Source organism: Epinephelus moara, chromosome 8 (genome assembly GCF_006386435.1).
Source record: "Epinephelus moara isolate mb chromosome 8, YSFRI_EMoa_1.0, whole genome shotgun sequence".
Lineage (NCBI taxonomy): Eukaryota > Metazoa > Chordata > Actinopteri > Perciformes > Serranidae > Epinephelus > Epinephelus moara.
The window spans coordinates 27617284-27633536 of record NC_065513.1 but is presented as its reverse complement, the minus strand read 5'-3'; the positions used below and the strand labels follow the sequence as shown (position 1 = coordinate 27633536).

The window sequence follows — 16253 nt, the reverse complement described above, 5'->3', positions numbered from 1 at the left end:
TTACGGGGACCGCAGAAGAAAATGAGAGCAAAATGAGGCCCATTACCACGAGGGCGTGACTAATATCCCTCTCAAGCCTCTCCGCACACACTGACTGGACACGCGCACGCTCGTCACATGCACACACGCAAGTTACACGTGTTCACAAAAAAAAGATGCTCGTGAATCAATAACGCACCCCAGAAACAAAGACGAAGGGGAAGTTGGTAATAAACTTTGGCTCTATTAAATTGACCAGATCCCGGGCTGCTCTGTGGGAGGTGTCTGGCTCTCTGCTGTGTGCATCTATAGGTTTGTGAGCGTGTGTGTGGGTGTGTGTACATTCCCTAATCATCCATGATGTCATTAGCGCTAAATGCAACCCTGGCTCAGCCTAATTTCTGCCCACTAAAAGTGCTACCTTCTCTATTCCCTCTCTCGGCATCTCTTTCCTCTCTTCCTAACCGCTCTTACATCATCTGACCAGTCCGGCAATATTTCATCTCTCGTGTGCTTCTCCCATCTCCTCAAATATCCACTCTCCTCTTCATTTCCTCAAATGCCCGCAACAGATTCATTACCTTACTGGAATTCATACCCATCAACTTCTAACCCACCGCTAGTTTCGGTCTTGCTCCTAAAATCCCGTCTTACAAATTTCTGTTTTACTTTTCTACCTCTTTTTCGTCCTTTCTTTCTCTTTCCATACTGTCATTCCATCACCTATTTATCCTCGAGACCTCTGCTAAATCCTTTCCCTTTGTATTTTTCCACCCAGCCGCATCATTTTGTGGCTTAAATCCATGTTTCCATTCCAATTTGAATGGATCTAAAAGATAACCACAGGGGATACATAATGCCCAGCGGTGGCGTCAAGTGTTGTTTTTCATATTTCACTCTATGCTCCAGTTGTATCTTCATCTCTGATTCATCCCAACTTTTTCTTCCCTGTGTACCTTCCTGTCTCCTGTGTTTTACCCGTCTTCCCTCCTGTTCTCTTCTCCTCTTTAGCTGATCGGGTCTGCTGCCCCCCGGGGATTAATAAAGTATTCTGAATCTGAATCTGAATCGGATTTATAGCCTTGCAACAGGCTGGTAGACGCGGGGAAGAGAAAGGGAGGTAGATGAAAAGAGAGGGGTGGGGGTGGGGGGTTGAGTAGAAATTGGGCTGTTTAGCGTTTGAAGTACATGAAGGAGTAATATAAAATACACCTGGTCCATCCATGGGGCACTCTCTGTACCCAGAAACAAAGGGGAAGGGAGGGAGACGAAGAGGAGGAGAGAGGAGAGGGCCGGGCCGCAGGGGGAGAGAGGTGGATGGAAAGGGGAGGGGGAGGGGTCACTTCGTGTTTCCTTTCAGGATGGCTTTTATGGTGTAACTTCAAACGCTGACCTCCCACACCCCCGCCCTTACATCCCCCCTTCTCCCTCGCTCCGTCCGTCCGTCCATTCGTCCCTCCCTCCTCTTTCTCACTATTGTGTATGACCAAGTGGACAGTAATTGGCCATTCTTTCATGAGGCTGATTTCAGCACTCTCTGCCCCCCACAGGAAGAGGCCCTTTTGCTGCCCCTTAGAAGTATTTGTGTGTATGTGTGTGTACGTTGTAAATATGCCAGACGGTAGGTATCAGGTGGTTGAGGGGGGGGCTGCACTGGCTGCGGACTCCACAGGCATTTCATTCACTGTGTGCCCCAAATTGCAACACAGGAATTGGAGGTAATCTAATCCAGAAAAATCATGTTCCAACACAAGGTTTTATTAAAATACTGTGTGGATTTCAGGTGCAGCTTAAGCATGTATACCTTTGCTTATGAATCAAGCTCACATTACATTTGTTGAAAGTTGCGGTAAGACGTGTGGAAGGGAAACTTAAAGCTCTGAAAAGTCACTGGATATATACAATATTCTTGGCAATGAATGACTGTTTTATTTTTCCTTCCAATATTTTATTCGAAGACACCCAGAGGCACTTACCTAACTTATTCATGCCATAAAATGTAATGTATTAAAAAAAAAGGGAGGCTTTGCAAATGTTTCCAACAGTCTACAATATCTGAACATATTGAGAGTGATATATAAAAGCTGCTCTACTCTCGCTAATGACTTCTGGCCCTCTGTGGCTTATAGATCAGTGTGCGTTCATTAATGATGCAGGCGTGTGTGCAAGTGTGTGTGTCAATTAGTGGGCGGAGGGGATTAGCCATCCCTAGAGAGAACTAATTAACACTACACACATGGGCAAAACCATCTTTTTTGGATATTTTTATGGCATTTTCGAGTAGTTTATAAGCGACAGGAAGTATGGGAAGATAAAGAGAGATGTCACGGAGGTTCAAGGCCAGATTCAAACCCAGAATGTCGAGGATGAATGGTCCCCACCGACTCCAGACAAACACAGGCACCATCCCACGCACACACATTGGCCATGACCACACACACACACAAGCAGCTGAGGGTATGTGATGTATACAAGCTCTTAAGAGGTTAAATATGTGTGCGACACAACATAAACACAGACTTAAACAAGTACAGGGTAGCCTGTCCTTGCAGACACAACACATAAACAGAATCCGGGGATAATTGTGTTGTCAGACAAACTAAAATACAGCACAGCTCAAGAATCAAAGCGACTTTAAAGGAGAAAAAAAAAAAAACAGATAGATGGGAAGGTAGATGTTTTTAAAAGAGAAAGGGGCACTCCCAAGAGTTTAAAGTAGAGCGGAGGGGAAGCAGATAGAGGTCTTAATACAGTAGAGTGCCTCCTACCTCTTTGTAGTTCACCTTGGGCTCTATTCTCTTCCGCTTTCTGCCCTTCCCCTGATGACTCTGACTGAGGAGAATCCATTTTACAACCTGCAGGAGGGAGGATGGGAGGGGGAGGAGTGAGGTGAGGTGGTGAAGGCGGGAAAAAGAAGAGAGGGTAGACAGAGGTAGACAGAGACAACAAAGTGGCAGGTTTGAGTGAGTGGGATGAGACAGTGTGAAGGAGAAACAGGAGAAAAAGGAGATGGCAGAGGAAGTAATCAGTAAGGTGTAGCGATGGCAGAGAGAGGAGGAAGGAAAGGGTGCGCGAGAAGGAGTGAGTGGTCACATCCAATAGCAGAAAGTAAACATAAACAGACTTAAGGCGCACTTTCCATCTCTCAAGTGGAAAGGCACACAGGAATATACATATACACACACTCTCAGTGAGCCACTGGCATGCAAGCCTTGACAGAGTGTAAAGTAGACGCACGCACGCACACACACGCACACGCACACACACACAGTCGATAGCTCCTTCTCTCCCTCTCCTTTACACACACACATTAATTCCGACCTTTCAGCGCTCACTTGTGCTCCATATATAACCAACACAAACGGCCGGCTGAGACAAAAGAGTAATAGTGAAAGTATGTTGCTGTGACGGAGCCTGGAGCGCAGCAACTCCCTACACCATAGATCTCCATTAAACAGCCAATCACTATCAAGGCCAAACTCTATCTCCTCTCCTCCGTTTCGGTTTATATCTCCGAATAAATACACTGTCTGAAATGTCAACAAAGTGAGGTTTCCAAACACTTAAACAGCACATGAAGTGGACAAGTTATTCCTAAGATGCAGGATCACTATTTTTTCTTTGTGTTTCAAGGTATTAAAACATATTTGGCCGATATTCTCCTCATGACTGGTTTGATTTTATTTAAGCGTACAGATTAATGGGAGAATTGGAAAATACAGGCAAAGCAATTAAGAACAACATGAGAGCTTTGTGGGAAATCTGATAGGCGGCACAGAATGACACGCAACAGATGTACAGCGCTGTGTGCCGCACTTCACTCCAAGACAGACAGAGGGAGAGACTTAAACAGGGAGCAGACGAGCAAAAGAGGTAGATGGAGTGCAAGAGAGGTAGAGATAAGAGATGGTATCAAACATTGTGAAACAGAGCGTGTAAATGAGACAGAGGAGGAAGAGAAGAAACCCAGACAGGAGGCAGTATGTGCAGAGGAAATAGTGGCAGAATAACTGAGTGAAGGAAGAGAGAGTGATGAGAATCAGATGATAATCATATCATGCAGTCTAAGGTACAATATTTCAAATCTGAGAGCTGCCCCCGAGTCTGTCTGCCACTCCCTGAAGACGAGAAGACTAGGGAAAAGAGAGAAGACGGAGGGGGGGGGGGAGAGAGTGCTTACCTCTGCTTTGACTTCTTTCACCAGCCTCGCCTGTGACCACACGGCGCTCCTTTCATACAGCCACTGAACGACAGAGAAGAAGGGAAAGCAGTGAGCCGGGGGCAAGTGATCAGGACAGAGTGGAATGCTTTGCAGAGGCAGAGGCAGAGAGAGAGAGAGAGAGAGAGAGAGAGAGAGAGAGAGAGAGGGAGAGACGGAGCAAAGCAGGAAGGGGAGGGAGAGAGAGGAGAGGTGGGAGGAGAGGGAGGAGGTGGGAGCGCGATCACTTGTTCCTCTGACGGAAACTCGCGAATTGACTCCGGAGGATGGGAGAAAGAGCGGAGGAGAAGAGAGAGAAAAGAGAGGGAGGAGGAGGAGGAAGAAAAGAATCACCTCAATAACTTGCAACTACAGGACGGACAGTCACCTCAGTCCTCTACACATCCACTCCTCCACCGTTCTACACACACACACACATGTAGAGCCATGCAAACACACACCTACGCACAGAGAGCAGCTAGTAGGCACAAACACAAAGCACTTACTCTCTAACCTTATTAAGGCTTTCAGCAGAGCCACAGCTCGAGTGATGTGAATCACATATCAGAGCGATGACGGTGAGCGATGTGTGTGTGTTTGTGTGTGTGTGTGTGTGTGTGTGTGTGTGTGTGTGTGTGTGGTGGGGGAAATGAGGAGACAGACAGGAGACAGACAGCAGACAGACAGGGAGTGCATGGAAGCAAGGTGTTTGTAATGTCACACACACAAACAGGAGAAGATGCAGCATCATATTCTCACCATCCACAATACACACATTCCCAAAAGCAAGGATTCGGCTATTAGCGTTACCATAGCCACACACAAAGTTCAATACTATAACTGCATGCCTGAGTACTCCTCTCTGTGTATTATACAAGTACTCTAGCAGAAATAGCATGAAGGTGTGTGTGTGTGTGTGTGTGTGTGTGTGTGTGTGTAGAAGCCAAGGAAATGGGGAGAGAAAGGCAGACACACAAAGGTAGAGAGAGAGGGAGGTGTTAGAGTGGGCTGTATAGAATGTAGTGAGTGTTGAAGCAGTAAATTGGCATTGTGTAACAGGATACCACACGTAGCTCTTTTGCTGCCTAGATCCCCACGACCATTCCCTGAATAGAAAGGCTTTTGTCTACCTCAAACTCTCTCTTCATCCCGCGCCCCCGTCTGTGTAGTGTCTCTCTAGTGAATCAATATCAGATTGCGTGCTCAGAAGTTACACCTCTCACTCATAAACACGCATGAGAAGCATGACCTATATCTTCCTCAGATCAATCCACAGCTTGGTGAGTGCTTTTAGTTGAATTATTATTATTTTGATTTAAGTGAATTATCTACAATGACGCCTTTAAAATGTTTTAATCCCAGAACAACGGCAGACAACAACAATACCAGAGTTCTGGTACCAATACCAAAACAATACCTTTTTGATAATGGAGGAAGTACTAATAGTAAGCATAATAAGCATTTAATTCATTAATAACTACCTCTACAATAAAAATAGGCATTAATAAACTTGTTTAAAAGTCATTATTTGATATTTTTATAGGTAATAAAAAGAGGAATTATACAAATTATTTACAAATAAATATGAATCCATCAATAAATAGTCAAAAAGGGATTAAAAAAACACATAAAACAGTCAATATCATTTAAAAATACATCAATGAAAATTTTTTTTATTATTTAACAAAGCCAAACCTATCACATTTAATAGTGTTTAAAGCTGTCTTAACTTAAACAGCTGTATATCAGCTTTCCTAAATAAGAATTATTATTTTAATTAATAATTAATTAAACACATTAATTATTATAAAACATATCAGGATTAGAATCAAACTAATCCTGTTCAAAAAAATTTTGCTGTATTTAATCTTTAATGCTACAAACACAGCTGAGCCGCTATATTCAAGAAAGTATTGAGGTTCAACAGCCGGCTTCTAAACGGAGAAGGTTTGAGCTCAAGTAGCTGGTACTCTTTTCTTTGTCATATCAGCCACTCTTTTTTAGGGCTGTCAAAATAACATGTTACAGAAAATATAACGCTTTATAAAAATTAACAATGACTAATCACGTTTCGTGGTGCCCTTTGACCAGGTGCGTCACTGATGTCACATGATGGTGGATGACGAGATCACGCTGCTTGGCCCTGTGAATAGGACATTAACATTTAAAAAACTGCAAGATGGAACCGCTGGTATAAGCAACGTTCTCTGCGATTTCTGCAGTAAGCAATTTTCCTACCATCAGAGTACTGCAAACCTGAGACATCACTTCAACACAACGCATTTATCAGCAAACCCAGAGGTCCAAGCTAGCACAGCCTCTGATGCTAGCGCTAACAGTCAGCCTCCTCAAGCCACACTCGACTCGGACGCAAACTGAGTAAGTCTACCTGTCACCGACTAGCAAACTCTCTTGCAAAATGGATTGCAGTGGACTGCAGACCATTTTCGGTGGTAGAGGACAGGGGGACAATTGTGTCCAAAATCCAGCAGCTTTACAACACATCTGCCAAAATTAATTTAAATAGATTTTTTTGAAATATTTAAACAGCAAAACTTGATGTATACGTTTAATTTAGATTAATTAATCACAGTGCAAGTTGCTCAGGCTTACTACCTGGTAGTGTTGTAAAAAATATTGATTTATTGACAAATATCAATTCTGAACATTTGAAACGTGTTCAACACTCATTTTCCACAGCATCAATAGACCAGTACCAGCTGTGCTTTCTCGCTCTCTCTTATTATTTATGTTTACCACAATCATTCTGCTGTTCTCTGCTACTAACCAAGAAGAGGAACGTTGTCATTGTCATCTTGTAGCCTTGTTATATTTATCTTTTAATATCAAATTTGAACTTGTATGCTCTGTCAGCTTGCCCCCGTGTCATCCAAAATGGTATTGAAAGTCTATATTTTTCAAGGTGTTATATCAAAGTTAGAAAATCCAATATTGTGACAAAACTTCTACCTTGAGATAATTTCCAATCCAATTTCTGCCTGGAAGAACAGTAAATGCTTAAGTGCTTAAATACGAGGTAAAGCAGTTTAAACAACTATGTTAAATCAGTCTGAAAACTGATCACAAAAAAAGGCTTTTATTGATAAGCCAGGCTGAAAGGGACAAACATAAAATGTTAATGTAGGCTGTAAGAGTTAAGAGAAGGCATCAGGGTGAAAGCTCTACTGAATCAAGGGTAGCCTTTATTTAAACAAAGTATCTCAGCCTAGATCCATCATCCCAAAGGGAGTGCTTACTCATCTAAACTGTGAGGTCTAAAATAGGCCAGAGCTGGCCTTCCCATTCCACATCTCTTACTCTGGAATCGGTGAATGTCATTGTTTATTATTAGGCCAAACCATTTCCTGTCTTTCTCCAATTCAAGCACATTGTCCAGCGATGGATAGGAGGCAGAGAGGCAGAGAGAGGGGGAGACTTTAAAATGCGTTGGTGTCCAGTGTATACATAATACACAAGCACTTGCATTTGTAAAAGGTTTCAATCGATCTGGCTGATCTTATTAGCCGGTGACTGGCACATCAAACACAAAAAAAGCTTCTGCGAGAACACTCTAGCCATCACCCAATCAGGTGTGAGGAAACAGCAGTCCCTCCACGCTGTCCTTCCCCCCCCTCAGAGGCCCCTGAAAGGCTCCAGTTACATCATCACATAATCTAGAAGGTGAAGGTTCCCAGACAGCAACAGGAGTACAGACACACAAAAATGCACATACACACAGTGGTAATTAAGATCAGTTACCATGGAGATGGGAGAATTGAAGAAGCTGTTAAAGTGGATTGATTGTGTGTGTGTGTGTGTGGTTGTGTGGCCTTGCTATCCTAGTATCTATGTGGGTCTTAGAGGGCAGAGGCAGAGCAGGTAACAAAGGGGATGATAGTGATTCAACAACACAATAATACAATGAACTGTAAGATTAACTCTTTCGAGAACCAAACAGCCGTACAGTGTATTAACATCATCAACAAGATGTCATTTGAAAAACTCCTCTTTAAGTTTATATACGGTTATCGGGGAAGCCATCATCATGTAGCAGTTTTCAAAACGCCTACTGGCTAATAGTCACACGTCATTTAAGCTGTAGTATTTATATACTGAAAGCTATTTACTCCTAATATGAGACATAATTGCCATTATGAGAGCATCATTACTCCGCTGTTTACAGCTGTTCAATAGTGAGACAAATGCTACGCTGGTCCTGTCATCTAAGAGCATATGCTTAGAGCACACTCCTCCCAAAAGCAAGAAAGTTCCTGTACATGGACCTACATGTAACACTTAATTCTCATCGATGAAATCTCAAAACCAGACTGAGTCATTATTAAGAAAAACTAGAATAGAAAAGTGAACAAAGTAAAAGGTCAGTTGTTTTGACCTTGACACAAAGGTAAAACAATGGTAGTAAATGTATATGATAGTGGTTTGGATATCTTAAAGTGAAAAAGCTGAGACAAAGATGTGCAATCAGCTTTTCAATCCAAGCCTGGAGGAACTAATCTCCATAAACAGATACCAGTCTAGTGAGTAAACACAGACTATGAAATTATCGCCCTAATCATGCATGCGCAAGGTATGAGAGGATTACAACAAATGTGAAACGAAAAGAACTTTGATTGTCAGCGTCAATGTCCAAAAACAACAGCTGTGTGTTAATTTGTTTCCATTACCTCATATGAAAGAAACAAAAAGGAGGAGGAACATAACTGAAGTAATTACATATTTTATAGCTACAGACATGAGGCTGCTACGGAAGCCATGGCGATCCATTTTCTAAGTCTGATCTAATTTTTTTCTCTCCTGTGTTTATGACTTGAGATCAGGTGAAAATAAAGGTTATCCCAGGATAATCTTTTGAAGTCTCTTTTTTTTTTTTAAATCTGTGAAACAGGTGGCGGGAGAGGTTTTTCCAGGTGAAAAAAATAAACTGAGTTTATGCAAGGATCATTTTTTTAAGTAACTTTTTTTTCGTCGCTGAAAACGGGTGAATTTGCAGGTGTTTTTATTTTATCATGTATTTTTTGTCAGGATAATTGTAATCGTCATTTTGGCCTCAAGAGGCTGAGGCTTTTCATAGGACTAAAAGTCTTCATGTTTTCTGCCAGGCGAGTTTTAGTTTCTCCATGCACTCTAAACACAAGGTACACTTATTGTGTATTAGAAAGTTATGTAACATTACTGTCTTGTCTCTCTTTTGGCTATAAATAAATTGTAATTGGCAGCACTAATTTGCCGCTAGCGTTAGCTACACTGGCGTTGCCTTTTTCCCCCACATGTTTCACAGATGGAAAAACAAAAAAAAAATCAGAAACTTGGAAAGATTATACTGTTGAAACTTTTTTTTCTTCACCTTTTCATTTGTCATAAACACAGGGGAGAAAACAATTTAGATCAGACTTTTCTCACTTGCCTCTTAAGGCTTACGTACACTTCTGGAGGACACATACTGTCAGTGCTAGACTCTAAACACAAACTGATTAATAGTCCAAAATCAGTAATACTGAATCATTGTACTATTGTGTACAATGAATTAACTATGCATACATAGTAATAATTTATTTTATACATTAAAGTCAATCAATCAAATTAATTTTCAGTCTAAATTAATTCAAGAGTTAAAAGTTTTATAAACTAGTTAATCTGGCCTGTTGGGATTTAGCTTTTTATTAAAACATATTATATACAACATATAAAAATAACATTATCAAACTCTATGATAAAGAACAAAGGACAGAAAGAAATCATGACTCTTCATACCTTTGGAATTCCCGGTCGATCGAGCCAGTCAGCATAAATAGCACTGAGGGTGAGGCCTTTTCTGGAACACAATGGCACAAGTGTTAGTATTATTGCTATTATTATACCAATGACTGCTGTTGCCCAAGACACACTATGAAAACATGGCTCTGGGAAAATACTGTTGGGGTCGTTGCGGACTTGAGGTTTAGGCCAACACCTTAAACAAAAAGAGGGGCACACCCACTTTCCTATACAAGGACAAGCAAACAGGCATGTACTGACAATGAAATAGGTTTATACTGTATGTATGCATGTATAGCAAGCGAGTATGTGTACATGTGTGTGTGTGTGAGTGTGGCTGAGGAGGGGCTCAAAAGGATGGTTTGCACATGGAAACGGTCATATGTTATACACGGAAAAACACACACAGTGACAGATCTGATGAATGTGCATGCGAGCAAACACTCACACTCACAAAGTGTCCGCAGTGTGTATGCAAAATGTAAAGTATTAAAAAGTACACAACAAGCCAAAGAGTAAGTAGACAGCATTACACCCCCACCCTCCATCATAAATCCTGTCCGCCTGTGCTCAGAGGAAAATTCCACACTTGGCTGGTCCGAAGCTATTACTGTATATTAATCTGTGATGTTCAGCCTATTAAAGGGTTTAGTTTGTAATGAAATGCCTTTATTTACATTTTGGTGTACCCATATCTCTCACTCTTCTAACAGAAGCTCAATTAGCGACTTCCCACATTTATCAAATTATTTTCTAAAGGAACCTGGTCCAGGGAATCTCAATTGAACACCTTTGCATCCTTTTTTGCCTTATACTTTCACATTTCTTTTTAATAGGTTTCAAGTCAGGTTAAACTTCCTGGGTCAGGGAGACCAATCAGGGCTCTGTAATTATCAATAAACTACTGAAATACAAAAAAAATTGTCTACTTCAGAAATTAAGATATAATTTTGGAGTAACATAAATGCTGGATATTTTTTATTTTACAGTTTCTGTGACACTGTGATGGTCAGTCAAACTATACTTCAATGCTGCTGAAAACTTTGAGCTGAAGGCTAATGTTAGCATGCTAACTTGCTTACGATTCAGTCTGTGCAGACCCAAATTTCCATCAATCCATCCATCCATTTTCAAGCGCCTATCCGAAGTTGGATCAGGAGGGCAGCAGGCCGAGCAAAGCATTCCAGACGTTCCTCTCCCCAGCAATGCTTTCCAGCTCCCAAGGCGTTCCCAGGCCAGATGAAATATGTAATCCCTCTAGAGTGTTCTGGGTCTGCCCCAGGGCCTCCTACAAGTGGAACGTGCCTCAAACACCTCTAACAGGAGGCGCCCAGGAGGCATCCTGATCAGATGCTTGTACCACCTCAACTGACCCCTTTTGACACGAAGGAGCAGCAGCTCTACTCCGAGCTCCCTCTGGATGTCCGAGCTCCTTACCCTATCTCTAAGGCTGATCCCAGCCACCCAACGGAGGAAACTCATCTCTGCCGCTTGTATCCGCAACCTCATTATTTCAGACATTACCCAGAGCTCATGACCATAGGTGAGGGTGGGGACGTAGATGGACCAGTAAATCAAAAGCTTCGCCTTCCAGCTCAGCTCTCTCTTCACCATGACAGTCCAGCACAGTGCCTGCATCACTGCAGATGCTGCACCAAACCCCTGATCCATCTCATACTCCATTCTACCCTCACTCATGAAAAGACCCCGAGACCCAAATATCTGTGTCAAATCTCATGGCAATGCTTCCAATACATGTTGAGATATTAAACTCTAGGTCACAGTGTTGGACTAACCAGCTGGAGGAGCAACACCGAGCCACAGCGCTGCTAGAGTGGCTAGAAATGTTTTAGAAAATCTGGCATTTTGTTGCAAGGTCAAGGCTGTGCTCCATGCTTCCTCATACAGTACTAGTAAAGTCTGAGCCCGGCTGCATCATTTCCTATTGTATATTGGCTGGCAACTTTGGCAGATGGAGAGTGGGCCTTCAGTAAATTGAAGCTCATAAAAATCTGTTCATACTCCACTGTTGACTAGAAGAGGTAATACTCCTCTTAAAGCACCCATTTTCCCAGGAAGTGGACATTAAAAACGTCATCAATGACTTCACCAGAAGGTAATTTCAGCTCCTGGCATGTGACGATGAAAGAGAGAGTATATAAAGACTAAACATCTGCTACATCAACAGCCAGACACTGTAAGGTATGATTACATGGTATTATGTGTGCGTAGTTTTCTTGAGAGGCAAACAAAAGGTTAATACAGTTAGCGCACCACATGACCTGTCAAATAATGTTTATAATAGGGCTGGGGATAAATAAGGTTTATGTCTCTCGAGAGACGTGTATATACCAGATCTTTCACGTTCAGCTTGGTATCTTTATTTTATAGTTATTCATCTTAATGGTTATAGATGAGAAGGAGTGACGGTGATGCCTGGAAAACAGGCATTGGAAAACATATTGATTTTTTTTAAAACGTGTGTTAATACTTTTTACGTTTAGTCATATAAATATTATGTTCCCCATTTAGTCTGGGGAATGGGCAGGATACATGACCCTGCACCTTGCACAAAGAGCAGTCATGACCCTCAACAGCGAGTGTCTATTTTCATCCTGAACCTTCTAGCGGGTTGTTTACTGAAAGAGGCATCAGATCCAAATATTGACTGTCCCCAACTCCCCTTGTTTAATTCAATCAATCTCTGCTAGTCCAGCAGCAGCACACTCCACATGACAGAAAAAAGACAACAGTCAGAGCAGACAAAAAGAGGGGTGAGGAGAGAAAATAGGAAAACACAAAGTGAACGACAGACAGGGAGGAAGAGAGGGACTGAGAGACAGGCAGAAGAAGAAGAGGTTAATGAGGCAATCAGGAGAAATAGAGAACTGAATGATTAAGCGAGCGCAGAGAGGGAGAGAGAAAATTAGAGAGGAGGAGAGCAGGAGGAGCAGTTATCCTTTTACACTTCAATTAATATGAGAGTGGATGAGACTGCTCTCTTAACAGGATTGGTTTTGGGAGCTTTCGCTGGTCATGTTTCCACAGCGGGGCAGAGAGGAAAGGAAATCAACACATGCTCGTGTATTTGACGGTAAATTGACTAACAAGTCACATCTGTTGAGGAAAAAAAGTTGTACGGCTAAGTTCAAACTGAAAGTTGATGAATAACATATCTTTAATTTGTCTGGAACTGAAAACCAGGCTACCGATACTCGAGCGCAAGCCAAAGTGGTTTTAATGCGTCTGGGCTTTTTTTTTTTTTTTTTTTTGTTTAATGCGTCTGGGCTTTTTTTTTTTTTTTTTTTTGTTCATTATTTATGAATTACACTAGAAGCATTATTCAGCCACTTACATACCTCTCCATGTCGGGAAAGGTAATCAGCAGCATTCGCAGGAAATCCTGTTAAAAAAAAAAGGGAACAAAAAAGGGAGGCATTTAAGGAGGTGTGGGAGGAAGAAAAAAAGAAAGAGAAAGGCATACCTGATCTCAAGTCAGGAGTGCAAGGTTAAACAGTGTTTATGTTATATCCATTATTTAGTGCCACTGAAGAAACAGGAGCCAGGTGGAACACATCACATATCACACACGCGGACACACACATGCAAACACATGGACTTCCAGGTGTGATCGCTCAGCTTCACGGCCCCGGCAGAATAAACATACGTGGCCGAGCTGATGTACGGTCATCAGTTTGAAATGCTGCTGGAGCGTTTTCAACTATTGCAGCACAGTGGCAATCAAGCTTGCATCAGCCTCCAATTAATTTATGGAAATAACAGTGTGCCTCAGAGACAGGTCAGATTAGAACTCAGTTCAAATCTGAGCTCAGATTTTATTAACAGCCGCTCAAGTAGCTGCAAGTCAACAGCAAAATTATCCATTAAGTTAATTAAGTTTCCTGTACTACAGCCTCACCTGAGACAAAATGAGCTGCCCGTGGTATTGCTTCACAAATAATCTAAAGAAGTTGATGAATTGTTGCTCTCCCACTTGACTGGCCAAGAACCTGAGGAGGAAATAACCCTGGACAAAAGAACAAGACAAACAAAACATGATCTATCAAAGACAATTGAGAGAAACATTGCAGCAACATCTACAGTCATTACAAGTGCTATTCTAAGCACATCCAGCAAAGAGTGGACCATGTAAAAGGACATTATAGATTATTGTTGATAGCCCTTTGTTTCTTTGTATCCTCTGCCTTCCTTCCTTTCCAGCCCAGTCTCCTAGAAATTACATTTATATACAACTTATTTGAAACAGCAAATGTGTTTAAGGGAAATGTTATGCTGTGCAAATTAAGTTGTCTATTAACCCTTTGAAATCTGGAGCGACATCGCTTTTCTTGTGCTGCTTTCAGACACCCTTCACAAATATTTAAACCTTTGAACCCTGAGAAAATTGGTGCGATTTCTTTCACAAACATGGAAAGAAGGCAATGTGCTCACTGCCTTCTTTCCATGTTTGTGAAAGTAAGAAATGTCCCACAAATTGCAAAAAATGTATTAGATTCAGAAAATTCTTTTTTTCAAAAATAGTATTTTTATATTTTACAGAACATTTTTTTTTATAAATTTAAAGCACATTTTCTAAGTCATTGTTTGTTTTTTTAAAAACATTTTTTTTTACGTATTTTCTTGTTTTCAATTCTCTCTTTTTAACTAATTTCTTGCAAATTTTTGGGGTCATTTCTTCCTTTGTTGCTCATTGCTGTCTTCCCATGTTTTTGGAAGAAATCGAGCCAATTTGCTCAGGTTATAAAGGGTTAACATAATGAGGAAATGCTGCTAATTAACGTGCCTTGCAAGTCTCAAAAATGTTGATACTAAATGTATCAGCAAAATGTTTACTGACAATAATTTTCAGTTGTTTTCAGCCAAAATAAGCAAACTTGCAATACAGTGTCCATTCACAGTGACTACAGCAACGTTTGTTTTATTACTTTTTTTTACTGACATTTAACAGAAATCATGATCTTTCCCTGACCTTAACCAAAGTGCCTTTGTTGCCAACCTTAAGATAGGGGTCAGGACACAAAAGCAAAGTTCTGGTGTCAAGGTCCTGCACTTAATACACCCACTGTCCTCCTCAACCACTACCTGGCAAAGTCTATGCGGTACATGAATGTAATGTTTCATTACCTTTAAGAAACATCGTCTCCAAACATTATTCAGGCAACAAAGATTATTTCAATAAAATTTTCTCACAGTCAATAAGGCTTATTAATAACCCAGAATATCAGCAATACCAAAGACAGAAAATAAATAACATAACAGTCTTGTAACAAACTGAAATTCTAAGAGACAGGGACGTCCTTTCCAACCACCTCCATTTTCCCACATTTATCTCACCTTGAGGTAGTGGACTTGCATGAAGGTTTTGTCAGGGTTGAGGGCGTGTTTAACTGTGGAGGAGCCAGACTCACTGACCTGACCAGTGTTCTCCATGTTAGGTCTGCGGAAGGACAAATAGAGCAGTGGAAAAAAATACACAGAAAGATAAGACAGGTAAGACAATGTTCAGACCCCACAAAGAAACAAAAGGGTGCACTGAAAAAGACACAAGCACAAAAGCAAAAACAGAGCTGGACTGGAGTATGAGAAACTGAGCACAGAGTTTTTATTTTATCCCACTCCAGACATTTTAGTTGCAGGAAAACCACAATTTCTACAGAGCAAGAATACACTGTCAGCAACACTAAATCCAGCCACTCAGCCAGTCCTCTCAATGGCGAACACATTGCCAAGTTGCCATACTCTGCCCGAGGCAGGCTGGAAATCAAGCTGCAGATTTATAATAGCGAGCTATACTGTTTATATGACCTCACAGTGCTGCGCTCTGACTTTACGGCCCATGACTCACTGAGCGAACATATAACACTTCCACAAAAAAGCACCCCCGTCTACAGGCACAAAAGAGGCATGCTCGGGGTTTCGCTTTGCCTGTCACCCAGATACAAATCATTCCTTCAACCTCCATAAACACACATAAAACCAATAAAAGCCAAACAAACACAGCACTGACGTGGGATGCTGTGCAATGATAGTTTCAGTTAGGCGGTATTGATCAGGCTGAGCAGATTAACTCAGTGTGCCAATAGGAAGGCCTTGAAGGATCACCCTCCTGCCAAGTCGATACGCCAGGCGCCTGGTCCACCAATCAATACACCCTTCATCACTGGCTAGCACTTTTCCACAGGGCCGCTTCATGACAGGGCCAGGCACACACACAAACACACACAGAGGTGAACGGGGAGACCAAAACATTCAAAATCTCACGCACACTGGTTCATGTATG

General features: G+C 41.6%; 1 protein-coding gene across 3 annotated transcripts in view; it reads right to left on the bottom strand.

Annotated features, from left to right (window-relative positions):
* aopep (aminopeptidase O (putative)) overlaps window positions 1–16253 on the bottom strand; it is a 97270-nt gene that overhangs the window by 40982 nt on the left and 40035 nt on the right. For 2 of the 3 annotated variants that reach the window (XM_050051759.1, XM_050051761.1), the window contains exons 9-14: window positions 15308–15410; window positions 13872–13979; window positions 13312–13355; window positions 9950–10010; window positions 4160–4222; window positions 2748–2834 (exon numbers count right to left, since the gene is read on the bottom strand). In XM_050051759.1, coding sequence (XP_049907716.1) covers window positions 2748–2834; window positions 4160–4222; window positions 9950–10010; window positions 13312–13355; window positions 13872–13979; window positions 15308–15410 — 466 coding nt within the window. The remainder of the gene's footprint in view (window positions 1–2747; window positions 2835–4159; window positions 4223–9949; window positions 10011–13311; window positions 13356–13871; window positions 13980–15307; window positions 15411–16253) is intronic. The other variant, XM_050051762.1, reaches the window with a different exon arrangement.